General features: G+C 38.9%; 6 protein-coding genes across 9 annotated transcripts; 4 read left to right on the forward strand and 2 right to left on the reverse strand.

Annotated features, from left to right (window-relative positions):
* Positions 1 to 2,580: 2,580 nt before the first annotated feature.
* Positions 2,581 to 6,968, forward strand: LOC120249688. Its single transcript, XM_039258284.1, has 8 exons — positions 2,581 to 3,088; positions 3,159 to 3,276; positions 3,353 to 3,730; positions 3,834 to 4,097; positions 5,082 to 5,599; positions 5,697 to 5,821; positions 6,018 to 6,163; positions 6,367 to 6,968. Exons 1-8 carry the CDS (start codon positions 2,922 to 2,924, stop codon positions 6,856 to 6,858), a joined length of 2,208 nt encoding a protein of 735 aa, XP_039114218.1. The 5' UTR covers positions 2,581 to 2,921; the 3' UTR covers positions 6,859 to 6,968.
* A 663-nt stretch (positions 6,969 to 7,631) lies between these two features.
* On the forward strand, positions 7,632 to 11,113 carry LOC120250279 (F-box/LRR-repeat protein 3-like). The gene is made up of 7 exons (XM_039259078.1): positions 7,632 to 8,549; positions 8,776 to 8,907; positions 9,180 to 9,284; positions 9,360 to 9,759; positions 9,848 to 9,974; positions 10,054 to 10,348; positions 10,627 to 11,113. Exons 1-7 carry the CDS (start codon positions 7,926 to 7,928, stop codon positions 10,924 to 10,926), a joined length of 1,983 nt encoding a protein of 660 aa, XP_039115012.1. The 5' UTR covers positions 7,632 to 7,925; the 3' UTR covers positions 10,927 to 11,113.
* Positions 11,114 to 11,353: 240 nt separating this feature from the next.
* Positions 11,354 to 13,187, forward strand: LOC120250282. The gene is made up of 3 exons (XM_039259080.1): positions 11,354 to 11,690; positions 11,785 to 11,827; positions 11,925 to 13,187. The coding sequence occupies exons 1-3, from the start codon at positions 11,437 to 11,439 to the stop codon at positions 13,155 to 13,157; spliced, it is 1,530 nt and encodes a 509-aa protein (XP_039115014.1). The 5' UTR covers positions 11,354 to 11,436; the 3' UTR covers positions 13,158 to 13,187.
* Positions 13,188 to 13,199: 12 nt separating this feature from the next.
* On the reverse strand, positions 13,200 to 15,129 carry LOC120250280 (pectinesterase-like). Its single transcript, XM_039259079.1, has 2 exons — positions 14,061 to 15,129; positions 13,200 to 13,972 (listed from the first exon to the last, which is right to left on the reverse strand). The coding sequence occupies exons 1-2, from the start codon at positions 15,088 to 15,090 to the stop codon at positions 13,284 to 13,286; spliced, it is 1,719 nt and encodes a 572-aa protein (XP_039115013.1). The 5' UTR covers positions 15,091 to 15,129; the 3' UTR covers positions 13,200 to 13,283.
* A 5,916-nt stretch (positions 15,130 to 21,045) lies between these two features.
* Positions 21,046 to 23,701, forward strand: LOC120249838 (protein FAM133B). The gene is made up of 6 exons (XM_039258512.1): positions 21,046 to 21,302; positions 22,002 to 22,083; positions 22,201 to 22,263; positions 23,117 to 23,161; positions 23,252 to 23,308; positions 23,387 to 23,701. The coding sequence occupies exons 1-6, from the start codon at positions 21,091 to 21,093 to the stop codon at positions 23,477 to 23,479; spliced, it is 552 nt and encodes a 183-aa protein (XP_039114446.1). The 5' UTR covers positions 21,046 to 21,090; the 3' UTR covers positions 23,480 to 23,701.
* A 114-nt stretch (positions 23,702 to 23,815) lies between these two features.
* Positions 23,816 to 27,593, reverse strand: LOC120249834 (dual specificity protein phosphatase PHS1-like). Of its 4 annotated transcripts, none has more exons than XM_039258508.1 (11): positions 27,452 to 27,592; positions 27,209 to 27,363; positions 26,913 to 27,132; positions 26,631 to 26,807; positions 26,381 to 26,541; positions 25,184 to 26,279; positions 24,958 to 25,104; positions 24,644 to 24,871; positions 24,394 to 24,551; positions 24,157 to 24,310; positions 23,816 to 24,068 (listed from the first exon to the last, which is right to left on the reverse strand). In XM_039258508.1, the coding sequence occupies exons 1-11, from the start codon at positions 27,545 to 27,547 to the stop codon at positions 24,048 to 24,050; spliced, it is 2,613 nt and encodes an 870-aa protein (XP_039114442.1). In that variant the 5' UTR covers positions 27,548 to 27,592; the 3' UTR covers positions 23,816 to 24,047. The 4 variants fall into 4 exon arrangements, with proteins under 4 accessions (XP_039114442.1, XP_039114441.1, XP_039114440.1 ...); XM_039258507.1 differs by having other exon boundaries at positions 23,819 to 24,093; positions 27,452 to 27,593; XM_039258506.1 differs by having other exon boundaries at positions 23,819 to 24,310.
* Between the last annotated feature and the right edge of the window lie 113 nt (positions 27,594 to 27,706).

Below are 27,706 nucleotides of genomic sequence, written 5' to 3' on the forward strand. Positions count from 1 at the left end.
AGAACCTCAAATCTCGCTGGAGAGTCGGACCCTGATCATGCGCAGGAGTAGTTGCTCCTTTTGATGGTTTGGGCAGGCATGAGGGACCAGACGGTGTCTTCCGCCTACCCAGCTTCTTTTCTCCTTGTATTTTATTTTCCTGTCGTTTTTAGTTTTTCTCCTCACTTCTGGTGAGAGCTTTTTCTCCTCACTTCTTGTCGAGAGATTTAATTTTATTTTGGTAAAAAAAAAAAATTGCTTTGAACGGTTTCTTGTCCGTAACCAAGCGTAGAGTTTTTGTTCTTTTAACATTTTTGAAAAGTTGGATAAACCACTATATTAATAAAAGATAACACCTACCACTAGATGTGGTAAGGATACAATCGAAACCCCAACCAAAAGGTACAACTAAAGACCAACAAAACAGGAAAACGAGTAACAACAGTCCTCCTCAAGGCCATATGCAACAAGGCACCTATCCCTCGACCGTGTCATGAACCTCCTCAACAGGCTGGGTCGCACCACGAACCACACCGTTGGGCCCCAAGAACTCCAAGCTCCTCCGAATAGAGGTGATGTTCTCATCAACCTTCTCTCTAACTTTGTCGTCGACTTCCTTTTCAATAAATAGCCCACTAGCAGGCTCATGTTCAGGCCCAGATTCACGGGATCTAGCAATCCCCTCATCAGTTTTAATCCCATGCGCTTGGCCCACATTACGGCCCACATCACAAAGAAGCAAGGGATCTCCAGGTTCGAATTCATTCTGGGCCGAACTGACTTGGCCCAGGATCCAATCCGAAACCACACAAATAATTGGGTCCTTTATAACACGGGACCCAACATTCCCAGCATCACATGCGGCTCCCCGTTTAGCCAGCATAAGTCTCACGTGAGAAATCTTTCCCCGTCGTTCATCCGCAAGGCTAGGAGAAACCTTGGACACCTTAGAGCTGCCACCTGTCTCTATCGGATTATGGACCACCCAATGCTCGACACGTCGAGCTCTCGACGATCGAGCCTCCAAACGTGCCAGCCCATCTCGCTCGGGCGTCCGAGCCCGTGCACGACCAACGGGTCCCCCCCGAGCATCGCGTTGACCATCAGTCCAACTCCCCGGTGACCTCCGATGAACCTGCACCGTTGCTTGATCCATGTGGGAGCAGCGCTCCACCACAACCCCACCATTATCACCACCGCAAGCAGCCAAACCAGGCTCCTTCGATGTAGGCCTATCACGATCACTGTGGGAGCAGAGCTCCACCACAATATCCTTCGCCAAGTGGCACTATCAAGGTCACCCGGCACGGACCAGCGTCCCCAGTTCGACCGGGCGGGAGCTAAGCTCAACCTGCCCCTTATCCCACGACGATAATCTATTCTTCCCTCGAATCCCAACTCTTTTTCTCATCTTTTTCTTACCAAGAAGAACAACGATAGGGCAAGCACACTCCTTCATTTGCTTGCCCATCTCCTCCGGCGGGATATCACGAGTGAACATCTGCTCCTCCATGGCTCCATCCCTCGATCCACTCACCCACTTCGCCTCAGACCATACCCGCTTCTGTTTAACAGCTCTTCCCTGCAGTAAGCAATGCCCATCAAGTCGACGCTCAGACATTTGGGACTACAGCATTTCAACTCCGGCATGAGAGCCAGGCTCCACCGTTGCCGGTTGGACCTCTACCAAGCTACCTTGATTGCCGGTATGGGAGCAAAGCTCGACCACTGCCGTCGTCAAAAGCAGCAACTCACTATCATCACCTGGAGCCACTTGATGATACATCATCTCCTCCTCGTCCTAAGAAACTGCTCTAACAAAACCAACAGCCCATTTTCCTCCTCCGCCTCATCACCAAACGTCCAGGGAAAACCTTTGACTTTAGCATGAGCGGAAGACAAGATACCAACTGGAGCAAAGAAACCTAATCCATCCGGCGAGAAGCAAAGGCGAACGTCACCCTGCATCTTCCCCTATCCTCCTCCGTCTAATTACCCAAAAAATTTTATTCAAATAAGTAAAAGACTATATAGTCCTTTTCAAAACCAACACACAAAAGATGGTCATTTGAAAAATTTGTCATTCAAACCATAAATAAATCATGTAAGAATTTATCATTCTCATTGTGCCATCCCATGAATGATCAATCTTTAACCTTGATTATTTTTCTCTTTTTTAACCTTGAAAAAAGATAACTGTTACCATATTTTCATAGTTGGTAATCAAACATTTTAACCCAACTCTATGACTCTGCCCAATATCAATTGATATTTCATGTCTAAGCACAGATCCTCTTGCAACTTTATGCTTTCTAATTTTCTCAAACAATAACTATCAAAATCATTAACTTTAATGAAACCATCATGAATAACATGGCAAACGTTTTTAACTCATTTGATATCCAAGTACCAAATGTCTCCATTCACTTCATGATAATAACAAAAGCCTACAATAAAGTTTAATCGGTCACATTCAACTAAATATATATATATATATATATATCCATAATTTACTTACCTTTGCTTGTTTCTTTTATTGTTGAATAGTTAATACATCATTTGTAAATAATAATAATAATAACAACATAAAAAAGAATTCAGAGGCAATGCATCCAAGGACCACATTGCAAACTTTATAAAAAGCAAAAGAAGAAAGACAGCATTCCTAACAAAATATTAGTAGCCTGAAAAACCACTCAATCAATCCAGTGGGCAAGTGGATTTCATGTACTGGTCTTCATACTTTAAAATACTAATAAATTTATAAAGCAATAAAAGCCATTTTTAAATATACAAAATTCCTTTTTTTAAATCCACGTGGCAGGAGAAATAAACGTGTATCAGACACGTGGCAGATTCTCAGTCCAGAAGTATAAAAAGGCAAGCAACCCAGAACTCTGCTCATCTTAATCACGAACCGGGTTCGGTGAACGGATCCGCAAATGCCCGACCAAACTAACCACGCCGCCACCTCCGCCGCCAGCAACGTTAACGGGTCGGATCACGGCAGGATACGCATCTCACTGGATCTCGTCACCGCCTCAAGACGTCACCTCTCGTTCCTCCGCTCCGGCTCGGCCACCGTTTTCCACCCCCGTTCCATCCAACGGTTCGCATCCATCCTCCCTTACTTCGGATTACCGAGTCAACGGTTCAGATAACATCTCACGTTTCAACAGGTATGAGGAGGTATGGCTGCCGTTGATTTCGGGTCTCGTTATCGGATCTTCATCGCCGCCGTCGCTTCTCCCGCCACCCGATGTGCACTGGGTCTGGCTCTGCCACTGCTTCGATCCGGTGAGAGGTCGTTAAAATGACTGTAATGCCCTTCGTTTTTCTTCTAATTTTCCAATCGGGTCTTTTGGTTTTCCAGCCTCGGTATCGGGACTACTGCGTGTCGAGATTCGGGTTCCTCATCGACCGGCCGGCCATCTTCGATGACGAGAATGAGGACTACGCTCTCAGCCGCTGCCGTGAGATCTGGGAGCTTAGATACCCATCGGAGCCGTTCGATCTGGAGATCAGCACCGCTTCCGAGGAGCCGCTGGACGGTGGAGATGTTTTGGCGAGGATCAGAAGGCATGCGTCCCTCGCTGCCAACTTCTCTGATCCCTTCATGGCTGAGACTGTGTACCTCGTCGCTGCGAAGCGCCGGTACTTGGATTTCTTGCGCCTTGTGAAGAGCTTGCCGGCTAATGGCTTTCGGTTGGTACCCACGTCGGATGTTCTTCTCATGTGGCTCACTCATCAGGTAATTTCCCTTCAAAGATTCAAGGCTTTTTGAGCGTTTTCTCTGCAAAGTTTACATCTTTTAGGGGAAAGGTTTAATGGTTGGTTGTTTTCTCGAATTTCAGAGCTTTCCAGGGAGCTATGAGAGGGATTTGAAGGAACTGGGAGAATTTGAAGAGAGAGCGATGGGTTTCGGGGTTGAGACGTCGGAGGAGGAGAGGGAATCGACGAGAAGAGCGTGGGAGGAGGCTTTTGATGAGCCATATGAGCTTGCCGGGATGGTATTTGATCCGAGGAGATCGCCAGCGAGGGAGTTCTTCAACTGGGCTACTTGGGACGCCGACCTCAATCGGAAGTACAAGAGCCTCCATCCTCGCTTCCTCTTGGAGGTGTTCCCTTCTCCGCAGTTTCTTCCTTTATTTTTTTTTTTAATTTTAATCTTTTTGTTTTCGAAGGGGGGACTCTCTTCCTCTAAACAAAATGGCATTTTTTTCATGGTACTGGACTCGGATGTTGCCGTGTTCTTGCGTTTTAGAATCAATAGTTATTCTTGCCCTTCTGAAAAGAAAATCATAAGTTCTTCGTTTAGCTTATGAACTTAGTTCCATTTCTAAAACTGAAACCTTTCCCATTTCGCTTGCTGATCAAAGGTGAATGTGATATTTGCTGAAACTTGGAATGTCGTTGAAGTGGACCCTTTTTGTTACTTGTTTGAAAGCCTTTCTGGTTCTGAGTGCCATAGTGGTTCTATAGAAACATAGCAATCAATGATGGATATGAGTGGTTTTTTTGTCAATGGGGTATGTGACTCAATGGACAATTGTGTGGTGAGTTTGTGAGATATGCCAAGTATAAGGATACGTGCCTGATGCATTATTGCTTTTACCTAATCGCTTTTTTTTTTTAGGAAATATGTAATCAATGATAGTGATTGCCAATGTGGTCGTTGAGATAAGAGTTATATAGTAATATGATGTGGTCTCTTATTGTTTATCACAAGTGGGAGGTCTTTATAGTTAGTTGTTAGGGACTACACATTTTTATTTTTTTTTGTTGCATGCGAGCAAAACAAATGATGCAGTTGAGTAGTGACATTATTGAATCCACCAAGTTAAAGAAATGACTAATTATCCAGTTTTTCTAGTCTAATTGGAAAAGTTTCAAACTTGAAACCTGCTCTCTTGGCAGTGCTTTCATATCTGTTATTCTTGGTCTGATCATCAAGTGCTGCTGTGGGTTGTGTTATAAAATGAATTTCATATTTAACCTGTGAGCTTTCAGTTGACGGATGCTGTATTTATTATTGTCATGGTGATGACATGAATTCTAGTATTGAAGCTGTGAGCTTTAGCTGTCCTGATTTCTGTTGACAGGTTTGTGTCTTTCTCAAAGGAAAATGGGAAAGTAAGGAAGGAAAAGATGTGAACAAGATGTTCATGCGCCTTAAAACTGTTCGGTGTCACAGAGAGATGAAGTTAGAGAAGCCCATTGCCAAATTACAATTCAAGAATTGGCAGAGGATATGGCAGCTATACTGCGAGTTTGGTACTAGAGGCATTGTGATAGAGGTTCGGAACCAAAGAAGTAATTGTATAGGCAACAGCAAAATGCTTAAGCAAGTAGTTTTCTGGTGGAATGACTTGTTACGGGTAACATCTCTTACGCTAACAAGAGAACTCAATGTGCAAATGAGAGCAATGGCTTCGATTACGCCTCCTGTTCAGGCTCCATACTTCTTGAAGTGTGTGCCCGATAGAGTGACTGATGATAGTGGTGCCATGATTTCAGATGTAATACTTAGGATGAAAGAATATCACCCACAAGAGGGTCGTTGGTTATCTCGCACAGTTCTTGATCATGCAGGAAGGGAGTGTTTTGTAGTGCGGAGCCGGTGATTTACTGAAAACTTTAATCCAAAATCTTGTGTTTCAGATGTACACTGAGCATATATCATATACTTCTTAACTAGATTTATGACAATTTTGTAGAGTAGGCAGAGGATTTTGGAGGAGAGGAGGCGAAACTCCAACAGCAGTAAAATGGGAGGATAGAATCATTGAAGTACGGGAAGGCCCGTGGTCATATGTTGCAAGTTCTGTTGGCTCAGCACCTGGTAATCCTTAAATTTCATTACTTTTCAAGAGAGAAGACTCATTGTATCTCTATATGTATATATATATATATAAGTTGGGTGTTTGCTAATGATTTTCACTGCTGTGAGTTCGCAGTTCTTCATGATTTATTTGGCGCATTGTGATGGATGCTTTTGGATAGTGAATTCCTTATAGATAATTTATTTCTTATTGTAGACAATGTTGTCGGCACGGCGGCACCGAAAAAGGAAGACTTGCAAGATAAGAAAACGATTTGGTGTCTATCATCAGGAGATGTACTCACAATAGAATGGGGAGATGGGCTCAACTTTTTGCTAGAAAATGAAAACTCTTCTGAGTCGGTATGTCAAACACTCTTTCTCTCGTATCTGTCATAGTTCAAGTGGATATTATAGTTCTTTGTTACATCAACAAAATTATAATGCAACCAATAATATCAAGAGATTATTTAATATTAGGAATTTAGACTGCAACAAGGCGACAACAACCGCATGCATTAAGCCAACTGCTTGATTTTGTTAACAAATGTCATGGACTTTTGCAGGCAAGTTTGCACATAGGAAGAAAACTGCAGTACCAAATGAAGGAACAGAGATCAATTGATGAAACAAACGAGGAAGAACATTATGTGACACTAATTCGATTCTCCCCGGAGAACCCCGAGGGGAAGGCAACAGCTCTCATAAACTGGAAGTTATTCGCGATGGAGTTCCTACCAGAAGAAGATGCAGTAATAGTGTTACTTCTGTGCGTGGCCATTGTCCGAACAATGTCTGAAGTAAAACAAGAAGATGCAGGCGGCTTATTAGCTCGTCGGAGAGTGAGAGAAGTTAAAACAGGATTGAGAGACTGGGGGTCAATAATGCTATCTTCACCTTCATCATCATATTCATCTCCTCATGTAAAACCCTGGTACTGGAATGCCAGTGAAGTATTAGCTTCAGCAGAAACATATGCCGGAATTCAGCATCAAACACACAGAAATTCTCCATCTGATGGCAAGGATGAATTATACAAACAGTCTGTCATACCTTAACAAAATAATACTTCAATTCTGTTTATATAGTTTAAAGATTGATACATTCATGGAGATGTATTTTATCATAATCCAATGTTTCTGCAATAATATACAAAATAATTGTTGAACAATCTTTGAATATTCTGTTCAGCCGCTGACCATTTGGTGTGTGTGTATATATATATATAGATATATATTTATGGAGTTACCCAATATAGTAGTTTATCTAACTTTTATCTTGACGCCCTGTGAAATAATAATTATAAAATTGTAATGTCAAGAAGGTTCTGGTTCTGGTAAGTAAAAGTAAATAAATAAATGAAAAATCTGATGGGAGTGTGGGCCCCACTCGCACACCCCCAGGTACCCCCGTCCTTAGATAAGTACGGGCTAGAGCCACGTTAGTGGTCCCCGCTATTGCCGGTACGGGTTTTCAACACAGAGCTGAGAAAACTACAGCTGTTGGAATTCGAACACGATTCTTCCCATTTTGTCGAGCTGTCAAGTTCAAAATAATCCACGTCATCATGTAAAATTATTTTCTGTTTGTGATCAGACATCGGGTTGAGATCTTGACACAAAAGGCAACCACTCGTACCTTGACGGCCTGTACTTGGGGAGGTACGTTCACCGGTCGAATAACACCTTGACCAATACCATACTGAAACGTGTCCACTCACTTTTTGCCATATCCCCAAAATACCCTCCATTCCGTAACGCATTTCGGTACCTAATTAGGGTATTAAAGTAAATCCAAGTCAAGGCTGCAAATATCACCCAGGGGAGGCAGCATTCCGAGGAGTTATCACCTTTCTCACTTCCTTCTTATCAAATCTCATCCCTCTCTCCGGCGTCTTCACCCCCGGTGTGGTGCGCCGCGGCCAGACAACTTGTCGCCTGTCACCTCCGCTCTTATCCTGTTCCAGCACCAAAGGACCATGCTGTTCTTTCTTCTGAAGCGATCGGTGCTCCTTAGGCACATCATTATCGGCTCTTCCCTCCGACTTCACCACCTCTTCCTCCCTTGTCCTTCGTTCCTCTTCATCCCTACCTAAACGAAATCCTCGCCGTCCATTTCCAAGATCATGGCACCCCATCACGCTCACATCACCGTCCTTCCTGTGGATCTCCTGATCTACATCATCGATCGTGTCCCGGAGCCGGCTGATCGGAAGTCCATCCGGCTCGTTTCCCGCGCGTTTCACCGCGCGGAGTGCCTGCAGAGGAGAGATCTTAACGTGATTCGCCGGGAGGCACTGGGTATGCTCATCAGATGCTATGGAGCTATCGAAAGCCTCGACCTTTCGGCGTGCGCCGGGCTAGATGATACTTGCCTTTCGGCGGCTCTCGGCGGCGGAGCGGCGCCGGGGCTGAGGAAGGTGAACCTTAGCCGGGCGAGTGGTGTGCGGTGGAGGGGTCTCGCGGCGATGGTTCGTGGGTGCCCGCGGCTCGAGAGCGTGGATCTCTCGCACTGCGTTGGAGTTGGGGATCGGGAGGTGGCGGTGCTGGCGATGCTCGCTGGCTTGAAGGAACTGAGGTTGGATAAGTGTTTGGGAGTCTCGGATGTCGGTCTTGCGAAGGTGGCTGTCGGCTGTCCCGGTCTGGAGAAGCTTCGGATCAAGTGGTGTCTTGAGATCTCGGATTTGGGGATCAAGTTGCTGGCGAATAAGTGCCAGAATTTGAAGTTTTTGGATATATCCTATCTATTGGTCAGTTGGTCATTCGTGATTTTAAATCTATGTTTATTTGTTAGCGTGATTTGAAGTTTTTGTTTCTAATTCTTTTTTATTCGCAGCGGTTGTTGTTTAGTTTCAATTTTGCAAAGATTTAAGTTTTAAATTTTAGCTTCTTTAAATGTTCTGAATTTCTGATTTTTGATGTGGAGGTTGTGACAGTGGATTGATTGCGCTGAAGTTTTGCCTTTTTTTTTTTCAGGTGACGAATAAATCTCTTCATTCAATCTCTACACTTGGGAGGCTGGAGGTTCTGAAAATGGTTGGATGCTACTATATAACTGATGATGGCCTTAATTATTTCAATAATGAAAAGAATTGCAATACACTTCTGGTGATCATTCTGTTCTTTTTTTTCTCTACCTAGTTATCGTTTTCTTCTATTCTTTTGCTTTCATTAGTTTTAATTGGTTAGAATATTCTTGCTTCTATAAATCAGGAAAATCATATGATGTTACTGCCTGAACATGAAAAGTTTTACTGATTTCTTAGGATTTATATAACTTGTTCTGCATTTGTGATGTGTATGAATTGCACTAGTCCATAGTATTTTGTAAAAGAAGGACAATGTGTAGATTTTTTATAACTTTTTTTAATGAATTGCAGAGTGTTGATGTCTCTCGCTGTCATAATGTGAGTGCATTTGGCTTGGTTTCAATTATTGAAGGGCACAAGTCTCTCCGAAAACTTAAAGCCAGTGATTGTTACGTTGTGAGTGTTAAAATTGATCAATCACTTTATTCACCTGTGCATTTTTTTCTAAATGTTTTGAACTTAAAATTGAAGGATCTACCACTGAATTGCCTGTCAAAGTTGGGCATGCTGACGAATGGCTTTCATACTATAAAAGTTGATGGTTCTGAAGTTTCAGAACCAAGGCTTAAGATCATCGGTGCCAACTGCAAGGGCTTGACTAAAATAGGACTTGGCAAATGCAAGGGTGTTACAGATGAGAATATCTCTGAGCTAGTATCTAATTGTGCTGACTTAAAGACTATTGATCTGACATGTTGCCATGATGTCACTGATGACTCCCTCATCGCCATTGCCAATTCTTGCAAGAAACTCGAATCCCTCCTCCTTGAGTCTTGTAGTCTCATCACTGATGAAGGCCTTGTGTACATTGGAATTTGTTGCCCAAATCTCCAAGAGGTTGATCTCACAGATTGCGATCTTGATGACTCAGGTATAACAATTCTGTTGTGCATGATGTCAAATGTGTTGCTGTTTCACTATCTCATTTATAAACTTATAATCAATCTTATCTTTTGCAGCACTTGAGAGTTTATCTAGATGCTCAGAGTTGATGAAGTTGAAATTAGGCCTTTGCCCAAGCATAACTGACGATGGTCTTGATTATATTGCCAAATGTGAAAAACTTCAAGAGCTTGATTTATACAGGTAACTCTCTCATCGGTGCAAAAAGTCTTTTATTTTCTCTGAATTATCAAGGTTTTCTAATTTGTCTTTCTCTTTGCAGATGCACAGGAATAGGTGATGATGGGTTGGCTGCTTTAGCATATGGTTGCAAGAAGATCAGGAAGCTAAATCTGTGCTACTGCACAAGGATATCAGACCAAGGGATGAAGTATGTGAGCTGTTTGCCAGAGTTAAAAGATCTTGAACTGAGAGGTTTGACTCAAGTTACAAGTTTAGGGATTGTAGCCATTGCCTTTGGGTGTAAAAATCTTACAGAATTGGACCTGAAGCGCTGTTCTGCGGTGGATGACCTTGGCTTTCTTGGCCTTGCTAGATATGCGATCAACCTCAGACAGGTGCATAGAGTGTCTTACTTAAATCTTTTAGCTTAAGCTATATTTGTTTAGATTGCAATCTTAACTTTATATTCATCATCAGAAGCAACTACCAAGTAGGGGTCTCACCTGGCTGGAAGAATCAAAGTCTTATAATAAATCAACTGACAATTCTTTACTTATTATATTCGCATGCTTATGCTTGACAGAATATTTAATAGCCAACCGAAACAGTGTCTTTTGGATGTGCTTTATGAACTCGAACATTTTGATGGACTGTTAAAATTATTCTTTTGCAGATCAACATATCATACTGCAATATATCGGAACAAGTCCTGATAAGGTTGCTCTGGAATCTGAGGTGCCTTCAGGATGTGAAGCTGGTGCATCTAACTCATGTTAGAAAAGAAGGTTTCATGTTGGCATTGCGGTCCTGTCTTGACAAATTGAAGAAGCTGAAGCTGCCTACCATTCTCAAGGATGTAATCTCACCAGCTCTGATTCAGATCCTGCAAGACAAAGGATGCAGAATTAGATGGGTTGATAAGCCCATCCCTTTCTACATGAAAGACAGCCCTCCATCTTCACCAGACCCCTGAAATAAAAAGCTGAGACCTTTTTGTTTTCTTTAGTCATGTTTTTTTAGAAAAAAGATCATTGATCTTCATAGATAATATTTAGTTGGTTGTTTGTTTATTTGTTTTATAGACTGAATTAGAACTGGAAGTCTGAAAGTTGGAATAGTTCTTTGCTATGAATGTTATTCTATTATTATACTTTTGATAATATGAAGTTTGGTATTTGTTGGGTAAAGTCTTCCAACACGTGTCACCACGTGTTTATGTTTTCCTGAAGCTGCGAGTTGGGCCCACCCGTGGATGGTAGGGCCGTCTGACAAGTGGAAGTAAAGCACGAGAAGAGACAGAAACGGACACCGGAGAGAATCCCACCACTGTGCCACTAATTCTTAGGCTGATGCCTTGTTCTCTTTCCACATATCTCTTTCTCTAAATTAATTAAAGAAAAAACATATAATTATTAATCAATTAATAAGCTAACCTAATAACACAGTCAAAACAAGAGATGAGATTCATTTGTGCAAAGAAACAATGAGGGAAGGAGGAGGAGGAGGACAAGGAGCAGAGGCAAATCAGGGGAACAAGAGAAGGCCATGGATGAGATTAGAGGTTAGTGGTGGTGGGATCCTTGTTATTGGTGGTGTTATCATAGCTGCAGCTTGGGCTGCCCGTAGAAGCCATGTTCATAAGCAAAGGAACAACAGGAAGACAACTGCAGGGTCAGATTATGAACAGTATCATAAAGAGAAGGAAGAGGAGGTGAAAGATGGCAGCATAATCAATGGGTAGCACACAGTTTTGCAGAGTTCTGCTTAAATTAAAGTTTGTTTTTTTGTTGTTTGGTGATGGTCAATGATAATTGTTTGTTTCTTTTTGTAGGTATGGGGAGATCACAGTTGTTGATGGTTTGGTGGAAATCAAGGTTGTATTTTTTTTTTTTTTCCTGCAGAAAAATTATGGGTGAGTATATGTGATTGTTTTAATTTCTTTGTTATCCTGATCTTGTATTTGTTTTTCAGAAAGAGGCTGGATCCATGACTGAGGTTGATGAAAAATTGTGCTTATGCCAAAGTCATACAGAGGAAAGAGAAGAATGGAAGGAGGAAGCAGTGTCTGTTGTCGGATTGAAAGCATATGAGAGAGTGGAAAATCAAGATGACAGACAACAAGTTGGTGAAGAAAAAGTAAGTGCATGCGCTGTAGATGAAAAGATGAAAAAAGAAAAAGAAGATGATGCTTGTAATGGAGTAGGAGAAGGGGAGGGGGACCAGGTTACAGTGAATGACCATGGTCAAGAAGAAGACCAATTGTCTGATGAGATGTTGTTTGTCCATTCTTGCAACCAAGTAGTTATCCATGTTGAAGATGATAATAAGCAAATAGATGAAGAAGAACAGATGGAAGCCAATACAAAGTTAGTGGTCAATGATGAAGTATTAGGAGAGAAGGAATCATGTGGAGAGGAAACAGAGCCAGTTGTTGAGGAGCTTGGGAAAGGAGAAGAGGGATTTCAACCAAATGAAACCAATAAAGAGGAAGGAGAGCTGTCATCTTCAACCTATGTTGTGCTAAAAGATGAAGTGGAACAAGGTGAATGTGATTGCAGAGAAAAAGGTTGCAACTCTAAGAAGGAAGAAGAACCAACAATTGAATCCTATCAAGACAAAACTAAGCCACTTGCTGAGAAAGGAGAAGGTCAATGCAATGAAACCAATGCAAAGAAAGGAGGGTCATTCTTCAACAATGCTATGATAATAGACAAAGAACCTGATGCAGAGTCTGTTGCAAATATTGAAGAACAAGAAGAATGTGAATGCAATCAAAGAGGGGAAGAACAGGCTACTGAATCCTATGAAGAGGAAACAGAACCACTTGTTAAGGAGGAGTTTCTCCATGGAGAGCCAGCTGTGAACACTGAAGAAGTGCAAGTAGATGAATGGGATGCAAAAGAAGAAGCAGCTACTGAATCCTGTGAACAGGGAACAGGTTCATCTGATAACTCTGGAGCTTCATCTACAGAGAATGAAGATGCAGTATGGCCTGCTGAAGTGTTACAACAAGATGAAACTAAAGCAGGACAATTAGCCACAACCATGCAGAACAGGCAGATGATGATGATGATGATGATGACTATGGAGAAAAAGAAAGGGAAGACATTTTTCATTTATATGAACCACTCCCTTCTGGTTCTCGCCATAGCTCTGGCTCTTGCGCTTCTCTCTTTTCATCTTTCTAAACACACTGTATATTGAACTACAAAATGCACCCAACTTTTTTCTGCATTTGCTCAGTGCTGATTCAAGATAAATGCAATTTTATTCATCGAAATAACTAAACGTGGTAAATTAAAAAGAAAAAGAAAAATGGAATAAAGAAGTTCACAAGCCCAACATGAATGGGAAGGTGGTAATTCCCAGCCATTCACCACCCTTAATGAAATTAGCGACACTGAATTGACTGGCCTCAGTGGAATTAATCACTCTATAGCCAGGCCATTTGACTCTGTCAGTAGTATTAGATCCAGGTCCCCTGTTCTCACACTCTGCATAGTAAAGAGTACTCAATGCAAAGGTTCCATTCCACTCCAACCATCCAGCAGGATCAATCAAACTACCAATATTTGACCTAATAATCACTGTCCTTGAATACTCCCTCCATGGCCGGCCAAGATAAGATAGCACACTTGACTGCACTGGAATAAGGTCTTCAGCTGCAGCAATCTTACACTTGTGTAGAACAATGCCAGTGTTCTCATTTGGATCCTCTCTTGCTTGTGCTGTAAAGATGTTCTTCTGTTTTGGACCTGGTTTCCTCGCATAGAGATTACAGAACTCAAAAATCACCGAAGCATCACCGAAGATGAAATCTACAGTACCATATATATCACATTCTCTGTAGAACTGCCGGAGTGAGTGAACATAGAGTGTGTCTTGGTAGCCAACGAAGCTACATAGATAGAACGCCGATAAATCAGAGCTACTCCTCATTGCCACTGCTTGATGATTTTCATACCCGGCTGAGTTCTCCACTGTTATCCCTTTGGCCAGGAATCCAGCACCAGACACAGCTGCATTCATTCATTCATAAAGTTCTCACCTTTGTTTCAGAGTATCTAAGAACAAGAGAGAAGAAGTAGAAGAAGAAGAGATGCATACCAAGAGTGGCTGACCGGAAAGTGGTAAAATTTTGGGCGACACTCCGGTTAGCCTTGATGACAGTCTTGCCAATGCCGTCGCCGATGAACATCAAGTTGGTCTTGGACTTGTTAACCTCGACGTTCTCAAAATAAGCACCGGCTTTGATATAGATAATGAACCTCGTCTTAGATTTGTTCGGCGCTGCCGCAATGGCATCTCCGATGGTAGTGAAGTTCCCAGTGCCATCCTTGGCCACCACTATATTGGCATTCGTTGTATTTCCGGCAGACTGTAGGAGTTTCCGGTCACCGGATTTGATCCACTCCGGGAAGCCTCTGACTATCCTACCATACCCTTCTAGTGCTTCCCTTCTTTTCTTTCTCTTTGAAATCCTTCTAACCATGGCGAGGGAGTTGCTGACAAGGTGGGAGATGTGGCGGAGCTTGCGTTCGATCTTCGGGCGGAGGCTACCGTCGAGGACGTGAGAAAAGCCGTCTAAACAAGTGAACTGGTTGGCAATGGCGGAGCTAAGGAATGACTCTATGTCGTCTTTGTGAGAGGAAGCGTTGATGCGGAGGTCGGAGAGGACGGTGCGGAAGGCGTCGATGGTGTCGTCGAAGAGCTCGAGGCAGTCGGTGAGGGCGACTTGTTGGCGGAGATCGAGGTGGCGGCGGCGGAGGAAGTTGGAGCAGTTACGAGAAGAGTCATAGACCTCGGAGGTGGTCCGGTTGATGAGGGAGGAGATGATTTGGGGTATGGTTTTGGAGGCGAGGTTGGGAATGGAGGAGAGGGAGGAGACGCAGAGGTCTTGGTAGAGCGTGCCATGGCAATGGGCTTTGGCTGTGTTTATGGTTTCGAAGTGGGAGTGGTGATGGAGGTGGAGATGGGGATTGGTGGTGGTGGAGAATGGCTTCCTTATTGAGGAGGAGGAGGAGGAGAAGAGGAAGAAGAGAAGGAGAAGCAGGCATGAGAATGGAATGGCTGAGAAGATGAGCTTCGATGCTCTTCTTCTTCTTCTACAGCTGCTGCCATTGATAATGGAAGCCATTGTTGAGAGAGCTCAGAGAGGAGTGAGGAAGGAGAAGACGATGAGGTTTATTTATAGATGCTTTATTTATTTATTTGTTTATTTTTTACAGTTTGATATTATTAATAAAAAACAATTAAAAAAAAAAAGGAAATTTATAGTTTTATCTTCTGGGAAGTAAAAAAATAAAGTTTGTCGGTAAAGAGTTTTTGTTCTTTGTCGTCGTTTTTTTGAATTTTGAACTGTGACTCGACAATCTAGACTGTGAGTTTATTTGTTTCTTTATTTAACTGTGTGACATGCATGCAAAATAAAATATAATATAATATGATAATATAATAAGTGCATTAAACAAAAAATTTTTTTAATGTTTTTACTAAAAATGTATTAAAAATCTCTCCAAATTACACTTATTTATATATTTCTCATTAAATTTAAGTGTTTTCAAAAAACTTTTATTTTTCTGACATTAGATTTTTTTGTCTTTCTGTTATAAAAATAAGTGTTGTTCAAAAAAATATTTTATAATGTTTTTAAACTGAAACAGATATTATTAAACATAATGGTCATATATTAAACGAAAAAATACTATATATATAAAGTGAAAATTTACTTGATTACATGAAAACATCGAATGTTAAATGAAAACTATACATTTTAGTAAGAAATACATATTGTAAGATAAAATAAACTGATGGAGTAATCTGTGTGAACTGAAAAATAATCTGTCATAAAAAAATGAATTGTTTGGTAAATTTAAATATCAGAGAATCTGAGTTTAAGATATTTTGAAATTTTTAGAAACTTATAATTTATTTTCCCATGTTTTTATGATCATTGACGGTGTAACACAAAAAATATATATAATAAGAAGCTTTATATGATTTTTTTTTCCTTTTTGTGTTTTATGGACTGGAGTTTTAATTTTTATATATGCATATAATTAAATTTTATAAAAAAAAAGTCCATACGCACTCATCTTCATATATTCCCCCAAAACAACTATTCTGTGTCATTTTATAGGAGTTATTACAAATATAATATATATTATTTTTATAAATGGAAACTTTGGTGGAGTTTAAATTTTTAGTTTTATATATATATATATATATATATATATATATATATTATTGATCGTGCAACTGCCACTTAAAGTATCCAAAATTATACTTTAAAGTACATAAAAACTATATGTACAGATGTGTTGAAATATTAATTCCACCCATATGAAATATTAATTCCACCCATATGGACATTCTTGATTTCTTTTAAATGGTTGGGTGATTATCATCTACATATAAAAAATATTTTAATTGATACTAATTAAATTAAATCATTAAAACTAATAATAAATTTAAAAAAATAACTAATAAATATATTAAAAAAACAAATGCAACAAGCCCAATTGATTAAGGATGTGTGCATAAGCTAGAGATTAATCATCTCACTTTTATGACTTCACGAAATGACCTGAGAGTTTAGACTGTAAGTTTGTATCTATACTAAGATCTATCACCATTGTATGTGTTTAATGGGATTCAAATTTGGGGCATTTGAATATTCCACACCACATCTTTGATAGTGGACCCATGTGACTCGGCTATGGACCCTTTGGTTTGAATTATTAGTTTTTTTTTAGATAATTTGATGCAATAATTAATATGTGTTTTGATTGGAGAATCTAGTATCTCACGAGATATAATCAATAGATCAACCTTAATAGATGAAAATATTTTAAATATATAAAACATTAAAAAAAATTATGAAGTTTGTAGCATGGGGCATGTTGCAAAAGTCACACACCAACTTGCCGGATAAAGACACAAACGTTCCTGTGATCAAGAAGTCATCATCTCATCTCATCGCATCTCATCTCATCTCATCTCATCTCATATCCTCTACAACACTCTCTTACTTAATTCATTGTATATCTATTTCTATATCTATATATATATTAGATACTAAAATCATCTATAGAAATGTGTGAACGAAGGCGTATAATATTTGTTCAATTTGTCTTGTTTTCTCAATTAAAGGACTTGTCCTGTTGCAAATGAGCATGTCTAATATACATGAGAAATATATATCAAATAAATGAGGCACTGAAACAAAGAGAACTCAAGCCACATGGAGGGGCCATGCATGTCATGTACTACCTACACGTTTTTCCCTCCATTCCCCCACACAATGAATATCAACCATCACAAATTCATCACCTTCCTTCAATACATATATATATATATATATATATATCTATCTTTCTCAAAAGATTATATATATAATCATGTTTGTATGAAGGATCCAAAGCGGGAGTTGCGGCTGAAGACTTAAGTTTGTGGAGAAGAGGAAGTGATAATGAGTTATTGAAGTTGGATGGGATCCAGCATTGACGTCTGCCATGCACCGACACGGTTATGTCCCTCATGTCACTCATTCAGCGTTTCAATATTGTCTACCTAATTCTCCTTTATTTTCAAAAGTATGCATGGTTGTAATGTATTTATATATTTATATTGATAGTGGAGGAGAAGCTATCTTGACACGTGGCATATGAGTCATCTAATGGTGAAAAATGAATTTTTACAGGGAGCAAAAAACAAAGTTAAACCATGAGGTATAGAGAACCCACAGAGTTAATTACTACGAAGAAGAAGAAAGAGACTAGGGCTCTCCCTCTGGCAGGAGATGCATGCATGATCCACTGTCATCATCCCCACTAATTTCATTTAATTTGTTAACCAAGATGTATGTGTATATATATATATTGAATGCATTGTATGCTGTGAATTTGTGTCATGCTGTTGTTTATTTGTTTCGTTCTGGTTTTTTTAAAAACAGTGATTTATTTTTTATTTATTAAATATATATCATGTAACATTACATGATGTTTTTGTCAATTGTCCTTTCCTAGTGACTCTTTTGCTTTTTAGCCTTCTTTTCTCCTTTTTATTTCGTCTTTATCTTTGTTTGGGCTCAGTTGTTCTCTCATTTTTTTCTTAAATTAACATAGTCTATACATTTTTTATTTTAAATGTCTCATAAAGTTTTAATTTTATTGACTAAATATATTTTTAGAATTTTTTGTATTTAAAAATTTAATTTAACACACTAGCGTTACATGTTGTCAACTAAATATAGTAAAATTTCATAAATATAAATTTTTTAAAACATTTTATAAAGTAAAAAAACAGCAATTTTATACTTTTCAGACCAACTAAACTTGGAATTGGGCAGATGTTATTAGAGCTCAATAGCTAGCGGTTATTTCAATTAAAAAAAAAAAATGGATGATGCATATTGATTGTTTATTTGGTTGAATATTTATAAACCAATCACTAGATAGTTGACTGGAAATCATCAAAAATGATGAGTGAGTGGTGTAAGGTCAAATTTCTAGTACTACAGATATTGTATAGTACTGTATAAACATATTATAAAGATATTGTATCAATATTGTTCACATAATTTTTTGTGGAATGAGCCGTATTCTCTATCCCTTTAGGACTGCAAGACATAGAGGATTTACTCATTGTGGGGTTGTGGTCATTGAGATATCATTTTAGGTGCATATGATAGGTTGTAATTGCCCGCGTGTTAGCCGCCTTATATGATAAATTCTTAGAAATTATTAAAATCACCGTAATTAGTGTACTACTATATTTGTTTGTCCCTTTAACACTCTCTTGTAAAAAGGCGCTTATCACATTAGTCATATATATATATATATATATATATATATAAAAGCCCTAAAGTTAATGAATTTGGTTGGGGGAATGGACATGAGGATCCTCTTGCTTTTTTTAAAATTGAGCGTGAGATCTAGAGCAGAGATTGTTCAGAGATGCCAGACTTAAGAAGCCCTTTTCTCCTTTCCAAGAATCCATGTCATGTGCGTGCAAGCCAGTGAACTCATGAGTTCCCACATAAAGGAATGGACCATGGTTTTCCCATGAACCTATAAAATGAGTTTCTTTCTGGTTAGTTGACCAGCTAATCTTTTAGGAGCCAGCATTATAAGTGGCAGGTCCCTCCCGGCAGATAGTTTTTTTTTTTTTTAGTACAAGATTTTTTAATAAGTATAATAAGTGTATACGTTATCACAGGCAACACCCAAAAATTGAGACATTCGACCGTGCACATTCATCCTATAATATAGAGTTTGGATTATAAATCTGCACTTACAATCGAAAAACTTGGTGTTATTAATGAAATTCTTGCACTAAAAACTCTTTTCACAGTGAGGTTAATGCCATTAGACCAAAAACCTGAAATTTCTACATTAATAACTTTGTCCATAATGGAGACATTAGCTCTATTGATTGGATCAGATCGGGTATACATATTTAATAAAGAGAAAAATACTTGTATGTCTATATAAAAGTTGATAATGGTAATATATTCTAATCAAAATCATATTTATTTATAAACTTTTTACAAAAATTTTTTTGTTTGTTTGTATATTTTAATAGTTAAAATGCATTTTGCAAATTTTATAAAAATATAGTTTTTTTTTTTTCTAAAATGTATTTAGATAAGAGTATACAAATGATTTATTTTTTTAGTTAATTTTTGGCATAGATATATATATATAAACAAATAAGGATATTTTGTGGAGATATATAAATAACTATCATTTTTATAATAACATATAAAAAAAATTCCAAAATAAGATAGCAATTATATGCTATTTTTATGATCATGAGTCATGTATGATTATATCAATGTTCTAAATAATCAAAATAACAATGGCAAGTTATACAAACATACAAATATAAATACATACATGCATACATATTAAAGAAATGGATCACGTTTAATTAATTAAACAAATAAATAAGGAAAAAAAGGAACCCAAAAAAAAAGAGGGAAAAGTACATGACAACGAAAACACAAGCCATTACCATATTATCGTCACTATAGACGTGAGTCTGAGCATCTCATGGGATGTTTTCTTTAAGTTAAAGAGCATTACAATTAAGTTTGTAGGTTAATAACAATAAATATAAAAATCACATTCAAATTAACAAGTCTTTTAATATAAATAAGTTTTATATTAAAAATTAAACTATTAAAAAAATAGTTTAGAAATAATATAATATATTATTACATATGCTCAAAAAGTGAAATAAATGCCCAAATCAAAGATATGAATGTTTTTAAGCTTATTTATATGATATAAATTTACATCATTGAAAACTCATCTTTATATATACTACATAATAGTAGTATGGTATTATAAAATGATTTATTATTATAATATGCTTGGTTCAATTAACCGATTTTTTTTTAAAATAAATAAACTACATGTAGCAAAACAAAAACTAAAAGAGTAGGAAAACATTATAAAACATACTATACAAATATGACATAATAAAACAATAACAACAAACAGAATCCATTAGAAGTTGAAGTAATAACGACAATACGATAAATACAATTACAAAACGTAAAACCACATGTCTTGAAATTACATATAAAATTTTTTTTCTTAGGTGGCATACGACTATTCATATAATTGGCTCACTAGGGGCATATGTGGTGACCTCTCAAAAAATCACTTTGCATTTTTGTTATGGGATCTCAAGAAACTCGAGACTCCCCTCTTAAAACTGATTTGGTGCTCGAAGTTTTATTTTTTTGTCTTCAAAAATTAGAGGGCATCTAAAGTGAAGCATATGAATAATTTTAGTAATAATCTTGTTTGCCATGAAAATACAATCATTGCCTACAAATCATATGTTGGATTATTGAGTATTTGGGTTTAATTTTTCGGATTTGAAACTATTTTTGGAAAGGCGGACCCAACTTTACTTAAAAGCCCATTTGGAGCCCATGACCAGTAATGCAATGAAAACACATTACTGACCGCACATCTTTCGTTGAGATTCGAACTAATATTAATTAAATAAATTACATTAACTATTATTATTATATAATAATTATGATTATTATTTATAATTAAAGGGGATCCTTTTTATCAGGAAAGCGAAGCCCTTGCTTCCCTTTGTTTGCTCGATTTCCATGGCTGCATCTTCGTCATCGGAGACCTCGTCCGCATCGTCGTCGGAATCCTCTTCGTTGTCAACCAGAAGAGATCGGCGACGCCGAAGGCATCGAAGCGGCGGAGATAAGGGTGCCCTCAAGGTACGCAAGGATCGAAGCTCGCGCATGAAGCGCCGCCGTAGGCGCCGATCTCCTAGAGATTCTTCTTATTCGGACACTGATAGTCACAGGTGAGCTTCGATTCTCTCTCTAATTCGTTTCGTTTGTTTCCTAATCTAGGATTATGATTGAGATTGCTTCAGGTGCTGTTTGTAATGCTTTGATTTTTTTTTTTCAATTTAATGCTTGGAGCGTGATTTTCGTATTGTTGGTTGAATGATTGTGTCGTAATTTTATTCTTTTTTTTTAAAAAAAAAGAAAAGAGAAGAAGAAAATAATGAAAGGAAATATTTCGATCGAGATTTGGGGATCCGGTGTTCTATCCTATCGTAATTTTTGGTGTACTGTTAATCCAAATACTTTTTTTATTGCGTTTATTGAGTGTTGGAAAATGATTGAACAAGCTAATGTGAATGTTTTTTTTTTTGTTGTTTCAATCCAAATCAAGCAAAGTGGAATTTTAGCAATAAAAGGGGCTTCCCTGCTAGAGTTTGTCGACCTTAGTTTTTCACAATTATTTAAAAAAAAAGAAAGAAAGAAAGAAAATCTGGAATCTTGTTTTATGGTCGGAGTCGTCACAAAGTATGTTCAATGGTTTTTGTTGTTAGTTTGTTGTAGCCAAAATTGGATTTTCTATGGATTTATTGGACCTTTAGTGTCTGTGTTTCTTGCGCATTGCTTTAGTTTTGGACTTGTTGGGGGTGCTTACAATCTTCAGGATTTGTGTTTTACCTGATAACTGATGGTGAACTCCCTTTGTGAGGTTTCAGTTATAGTGAAAGCTCCTCTGGCAGTGAGTATGAGGCTTCTAGGCATTCGAGGAAGCACAAGCAGAATGAAAGATCAAAGAAGGTGGCCATTGGTTGTCAAACTTGAATCTAAATGATAATTTTTCTTATTATTTTTGTTATTGTTGTTGCTGTTGATATTCAATCACTAGAAACAAGTGCTATGAAATTTATTTTCCAGGCCAAAGAGAAGGATAGAAGCAAGAGTCTCCGACATAAACGTGACAAAGAAAAACTCAAAGAGGTAGGTTACTATTAGTTTCTTTGCTTTTTTGTTTGTATTCTCTTAGGGGGTGTTCATTTCAATGTAAGTGAGGGGAAGTCAGGAAGTGAGGGAAGTGTCACTTCCCTGAAGTGGGGGAAGTGATATCACTTACAGGATTTTTATGTTCATTTGTCAAAAAGTGAAAATAGAACCGAAGGATTCAAGTGTTGGATGAAGTTATATGAGTTCAAAAAAGATTTTAGAAATGAAAAGAAGTTGGTTTTTATAAATTGACTCACTTCCCTCCCCTCCATTTCAGTAAAAAAAAAAATACTGAGGTGAGTTTAGTTCAAAATTCACTTCAGTCGGAAGTGGGAGAAGTGTCATTTCCCCCACTTCAACACAAATGAACACCAGAGGTGGGGGACATTAGAGCACTTCCTCTCACTTCCCCCACTTTCCCTAAAATGAACGGCCCCTTAAGTTTTATGATTTTCAGTCCATAAGGCAGTTCTTGCATCACAATCTTACAAATGATAAGGAGTGATTTTGTTGATATGTTGAACATGCATACTTAAAAGTAAAAAGCATTATTAAGCCAGAATCTGTCTGCTTATGAATGACTTGGATCATAGCATAATTTGTACAGACAAATTTATGTATACTTGGTTTAGTTTTTGCCTTTCGCTTTTATAAAATAGGAGAGTAGACAAATTTAACATTTGATTTTGAAGTTTTTTAAATATAAGGTACTTATATCACTTGTTGCCTCTTGTGGGGTTGGCTCTTTGACATTGGAGCTGGGGTCTGTTGTCGGGTGATTGAATGTTTCATTTTTCTGTTGGGTATAATCTCGAATTGGTGATTATCTGGCAATGGGAGATACATATAGAAGAAGCAGAGTGAGCGGGCCAGTAGTCCAATTCAACTTTCCAAGGTACTTGCATCAAGCATTGTAACTGAAACGCATCGCAATATGTTCTCACAGTTCTGTATTTCTGAAATATTTTTGCATTTGTTACTGCAGTTGCTTGCTCGTGATAAAGAAGATGGTGTTCGGCGCAGTGCTGTTTCTGGTAAAAAGGTTGGTTTTTTTTTTTTGTCAGATGCTTATTGGCAGTAAATCCCAAATCTCATTGAATGTATACTTTGCCTTAACTAGATTCTATTGAAGCTTGATAAAACAAAGGAAGACAAAATGGCAGAGACCAACCGCAGTGAGTTGCTCAAATTTTTGAATGCGAGTTATGATTGATCAGCCTCAATTGTGGCATGCATCAGTTGAAGGGAATTCTTGCATGTTCTTGGCAAGATTTTTCCTGGAGATGGTTTATTTCCCATTTGCAAGTCGGAGTCTTTTGTTACTTAAAACACCGGAATTACAACCTTCTTATTGTCATACCAATCTTTACGGTCATCTGTCATGTATTTGTTTAGATAAACTTGATTTTAAGCTGTCTTATGGTATGCTCTGATACATCTTTTTGTTTGTCATGTTATACTGCCTGCATTTAAAGACGGTAATACTGTGCAAAACATCATAAACCATGAATGAGAACCTCATTCAGAAACTTAATATAACTATTTAAAAGTCAATGACTACAAGCAAAAGAATGATATTAATACCAATAAAGTAAAAATAACAGCACACACTCGGCAAACATTTTGGGAAACTCATTAGTGTTAATATTAAAGTTAATCACGAGAAAATCACCAGTGTGGTGCGAATGCTTCAATGAAGGACTGGGGCTGCTTCTGAGTGGGACTAATACTACCACCCCTGCTGATCTTGAGAGCCTCCAAAGTCTTTTGAATCTCCAAAGTCATGGCACTGTCCACACTCCCTGAAGATATCTTTCTGTGAGACTTCTGCAAATGAAGCTTAAGTGAGCTACTGCTTAGCCCTGCATTTTTCCCACATATGGGGCATACCTTCATCGTCGGCCTCCTCTGCTGCCACTCCATCGAAGCTTTCCCGTGTAGTCTTTTATCCAAATCAAGCAGAGTCTTCGCGAAACCGTCATTTGGTTGTGCTCGTCTATGCACCTTCTTTAACTTGTTCCATGCTTGCAACAATGTGAGCCCCCTGAAGGTAACAAACAAACATATAATTCTTTGTAATTGCTATTTATTACTACTAGTGTTGCAGGGCGGCAAAATGTTATTTACTTTCTCAACATCAAGTAAGCGAGAACAACTGTGGCACTCCTGCTTCTCCCTTCAAAACAATGCACCAAGACTTTCCCTCCCATGTACTCAACACAGTCAATGAAATCAGAAGCCTCTTCAAAGAGATCAGCAATGTCTTCATCTTCATTATCGATAATCTTTATAAATATTACAAGCAGACATCAATGAATGAACTGTTTTGGATGTGTCATAGAATGCTCTAGTATCATACTGACAGTTAAAAGCTTACTGAGAAGTTCCGGTAGTTGAACATGTCAGGATACTGAGAATCTGATTGTCCAATTTCATTTGAGCACAAACACAGTATGTGGGTGATCCCCAAGTGCTGAAGAGTGTACATAGACCTTGCAGCCAAAGCTCCGCCGATGAAAAGATTACTGGTAATAAGAGATGGTTTTTCAGTATTAGCAGCATCAGATATCAAGCCTATTCTCTCAAGTATATGTTCAAGTCTAACCTGCAAAAAAGAAAATAAAACAAATTAATGGTCTATTACTAGTTTATCCACGTAAAATGTAAGCCAGATGAGATACTGGAAACTACCTTCAACTCATAAGCATCGATGATGATGTTATTGTCATTGCCTTCAAAGAAACCGGTGTTAAAATTGTTTTCCTGACAGAGTTTGATCACATCAGTCCTAAGCAGTTCACTCCATTGTTCCAGCTCTTTATTCAGTTCAACATCTACCTACAAGCAGCAGCATAAACTACTTGTAAAATCAAAGCCGAAGAAGAATCACGGTTATTTAAACAAAAGATTTTCCAACCTTGGAGAACTTGTTGAAATCACGAAGCCTCATGGTTAATCTCAGGCTCCGTTGGGTATCTCCATTTCCTTTGGAATATCTACCATTCCAATTCTCACGAGAGAGAGGAGAATTCATATCAAGGCTATCACGGCGTCCTGGAGGCGGAGACCTATAAGCAGATTTTTGAGCCTCGAAGTCACTGAACTCTGCATTTATTTCCTGTGTTGCCCTTTCCTTGAATGCGGGCGAGAAATAATTGAAACCACAACCAGCAGAATGTGATGGAGAGTCGCAAGCCCCAGGTTCATCCTTCTCAGACTCACCAGAACTTTTACTAATTATTGGCAATAGAACTCTAAATAAGCCATCCAGTTTCTGGTAAACAGTAAGAAGAAATATATGAAAGCCTTGCAGGTCTCTCAAAGCTGCACGAAATCCTACACGATACTCTCGAACAACAGCTGCCATGTCAATATCCGATAGAGAGGAACATGAATCTGTAATCACTAAATCATCAGTAGAAGGAAATCCCAGTTTCCCACCAGATACTTCATATAGTAGATTGGAAGAAAACTCGGTATTGTTAAGCATGAGTTCGACCACCTTTGGATAATATTCTTGGTCTTTAACCCTTTTTCCTGCCGGAGGTCGGCGAGGTACTACAGAGTCAATAGCAACAATATGAGAATCCCCTATTACAGTTACACTTGCATTTGATGATACTTCACTTGGTGTGGATCTGTGATGGCCAATCTCAGCAACTGCATCAAAACTGAGGGACATATGGTCCGGTTTATGGTGGCTTAGTCTGCCACTTATTGAATTTGATCTTCTCTCTTTCTGGATATATTGTATCAACCTTGGTTTATATATCTTTGTTGCAGAATCATAGGCATTATCGAATATATCCATGTCTGCAGAGATGACATTGCTAGCAAATAAGAGATTTTCAGAGTTGCCCCGCCAACCAAGCTGACGACATGGAAGTCTATCTTCATTTCTCAGTATGAGGTCCAATACAAAGACCCTGCCAAGAGCTGCAGCAGTGTTTTCAGCAGCTTCTTGCGAGCTAAATGCATCTGAATTTTCCAGCAAATGCGAGCCATGAATATAACTGTGACAATTCGAAGCACAAGTAAAAAAAAAAGTTACAGAAAAACAGATAGGCATACTAGAAGTGCAATTTCTAAAAAGAAGATCAGGTGGTGTGTATACTTCATTAGAAAAAGACATCGGCTCAATTCAAGAGCTTCCAACAACTCTGAACATGTTAATTCACCTACTTCATCACCAACAGTGATCGCAATGCCCCTCGCTTTCTCAGTTGCATCCTTGATACATTGCCATTCAGTGCTAGAATAATGAACTACTCTGGCCTGAAAACATTCACACATAGTAGCAATACAATCACAAAATGATGAAGATCAAAATATCAAGTTTCAAAACATTAATACTAACTACACACTTGAGGTGTGCGCACTCCAAGCCATTTTGCGAATTCATAACCGAGACGTTCCGATTGTGTGGCCATTCGAGAAGTTGAAAATTTGATCACTGCCGCAGCTTCATTCGGCGAGAGATCATCAGTGCTCATAGTATTAAACAGAGCATAGAAAACAACACCACCAGAATTCACAGTCACCTACAAATACAAATCATTCAGATAATTTAAACAACCAATGTACATGAGATCATCAATCATGCCAGCAATTGCAACTTGCCAAGAATCAAAAAAACATGAGAGTACCTCCAGAGCTTTATTGAATTCATCCTCAGAATGATCAGCATTGGTAGTATACTTGGTATGATGCAAGGATGAGAGAGCATCCCATGAGAATGATTCTGATTCAATATCAAGCATGGAAGCATTGCCCAGCCTTTCCCGCAAGCTAATCTCCGGAGCCTGATCACAAGGCACAGGCTTTACCAGTTCCCCACTAGATTCCAGTAATTCAGGACCTGGGGAGCTGAAGAAATTAAAAAGGCTCAAATCAATGGAGATAGATCTAAGAAATCAAGAGCTTTGGGGGAATGGGAGTTCACCAGGGGGAAGTGGCCATGGTGTCAGGGTGATTGCGAGGGCGATGAGGAGAGCCGGAGGCCGGAAGCCTACCGCTGCGCTTACGGACAAACGCTACCCATTCTTCTAATGAGTGCCCCGGCCCCGGCACCACCTCTCCAAGCAGACGCCATGCCTCCTTGAGAAACCAAACAAGAGAAAGAGAGAGAGCTTGGAGAAGAATGCAAGAGATGAAAGAAAGAGAGGTGAGAAAGGGAAAGGAGTACCTGAGCGTTGATTGAGGAGGAGGAGGAGAAGAAGAAGGTGGTGGTGGTGGTGGTGGAGGAGGAGGAGGAGAAGTCCTTTTGGTGATGGTGGGCCATGAGAGGCAGGCGAAGGAGGTGGGGATCAATAAGGACTTTTGTTTGAAAAGGAGTGCCATTGAAGAAGCCATTTCCATTTCCTATTCCCCCAACCCCAACCCCAACCCACCATTGGTACTGCTCATTGTGCCCGCTTTTCTCTCCATGGTCGACATCTTT

This window comes from Dioscorea cayenensis, chromosome 19, assembly GCF_009730915.1.
Source record: "Dioscorea cayenensis subsp. rotundata cultivar TDr96_F1 chromosome 19, TDr96_F1_v2_PseudoChromosome.rev07_lg8_w22 25.fasta, whole genome shotgun sequence".
Classification (NCBI taxonomy): Eukaryota; Viridiplantae; Streptophyta; class Magnoliopsida; order Dioscoreales; family Dioscoreaceae; genus Dioscorea; species Dioscorea cayenensis.

What these genes read in the sequence shown, in the direction of transcription:
- LOC120249688 (XM_039258284.1), top strand. Translation starts at nt 2,922, where the DNA reads ATGCCCGACCAAACTAACCACGCCGCCACCTCCGCCGCCAGCAACGTT. An exon ending in CACCCCCGTTCCATCCAACG is followed by an intron (nt 3,089 to 3,158) that starts GTTCGCATCCAT and finishes ACGTTTCAACAG; the next exon opens with GTATGAGGAGGTATGGCTGC. An exon ending in TCATGTGGCTCACTCATCAG is followed by an intron (nt 3,731 to 3,833) that starts GTAATTTCCCTT and finishes CTCGAATTTCAG; the next exon opens with AGCTTTCCAGGGAGCTATGA.
- LOC120250279 (XM_039259078.1), top strand. Translation starts at nt 7,926, where the DNA reads ATGGCACCCCATCACGCTCACATCACCGTCCTTCCTGTGGATCTCCTG. An exon ending in TGGATATATCCTATCTATTG is followed by an intron (nt 8,550 to 8,775) that starts GTCAGTTGGTCA and finishes TTTTTTTTTCAG; the next exon opens with GTGACGAATAAATCTCTTCA. An exon ending in AGAATTGCAATACACTTCTG is followed by an intron (nt 8,908 to 9,179) that starts GTGATCATTCTG and finishes AATGAATTGCAG; the next exon opens with AGTGTTGATGTCTCTCGCTG.
- LOC120250282 (XM_039259080.1), top strand. Translation starts at nt 11,437, where the DNA reads ATGAGGGAAGGAGGAGGAGGAGGACAAGGAGCAGAGGCAAATCAGGGG. An exon ending in GATGGCAGCATAATCAATGG is followed by an intron (nt 11,691 to 11,784) that starts GTAGCACACAGT and finishes TTCTTTTTGTAG; the next exon opens with GTATGGGGAGATCACAGTTG. An exon ending in ATGGTTTGGTGGAAATCAAG is followed by an intron (nt 11,828 to 11,924) that starts GTTGTATTTTTT and finishes TTTGTTTTTCAG; the next exon opens with AAAGAGGCTGGATCCATGAC.
- LOC120250280 (XM_039259079.1), bottom strand. Translation starts at nt 15,090, where the DNA reads ATGGCTTCCATTATCAATGGCAGCAGCTGTAGAAGAAGAAGAAGAGCA. An exon ending in TTTCCGGTCAGCCACTCTTG is followed by an intron (nt 13,973 to 14,060) that starts GTATGCATCTCT and finishes GAATGAATGCAG; the next exon opens with CTGTGTCTGGTGCTGGATTC.
- LOC120249838 (XM_039258512.1), top strand. Translation starts at nt 21,091, where the DNA reads ATGGCTGCATCTTCGTCATCGGAGACCTCGTCCGCATCGTCGTCGGAA. An exon ending in ACAAAGAAAAACTCAAAGAG is followed by an intron (nt 22,264 to 23,116) that starts GTAGGTTACTAT and finishes AGATACATATAG; the next exon opens with AAGAAGCAGAGTGAGCGGGC. An exon ending in GTGCTGTTTCTGGTAAAAAG is followed by an intron (nt 23,309 to 23,386) that starts GTTGGTTTTTTT and finishes TGCCTTAACTAG; the next exon opens with ATTCTATTGAAGCTTGATAA.
- LOC120249834 (XM_039258506.1), bottom strand. Translation starts at nt 27,547, where the DNA reads ATGGCCCACCATCACCAAAAGGACTTCTCCTCCTCCTCCTCCACCACC. An exon ending in AATTCAATAAAGCTCTGGAG is followed by an intron (nt 26,808 to 26,912) that starts GTACTCTCATGT and finishes TTGTATTTGTAG; the next exon opens with GTGACTGTGAATTCTGGTGG. An exon ending in TCAACTACCGGAACTTCTCA is followed by an intron (nt 24,552 to 24,643) that starts GTAAGCTTTTAA and finishes ATATTTATAAAG; the next exon opens with ATTATCGATAATGAAGATGA.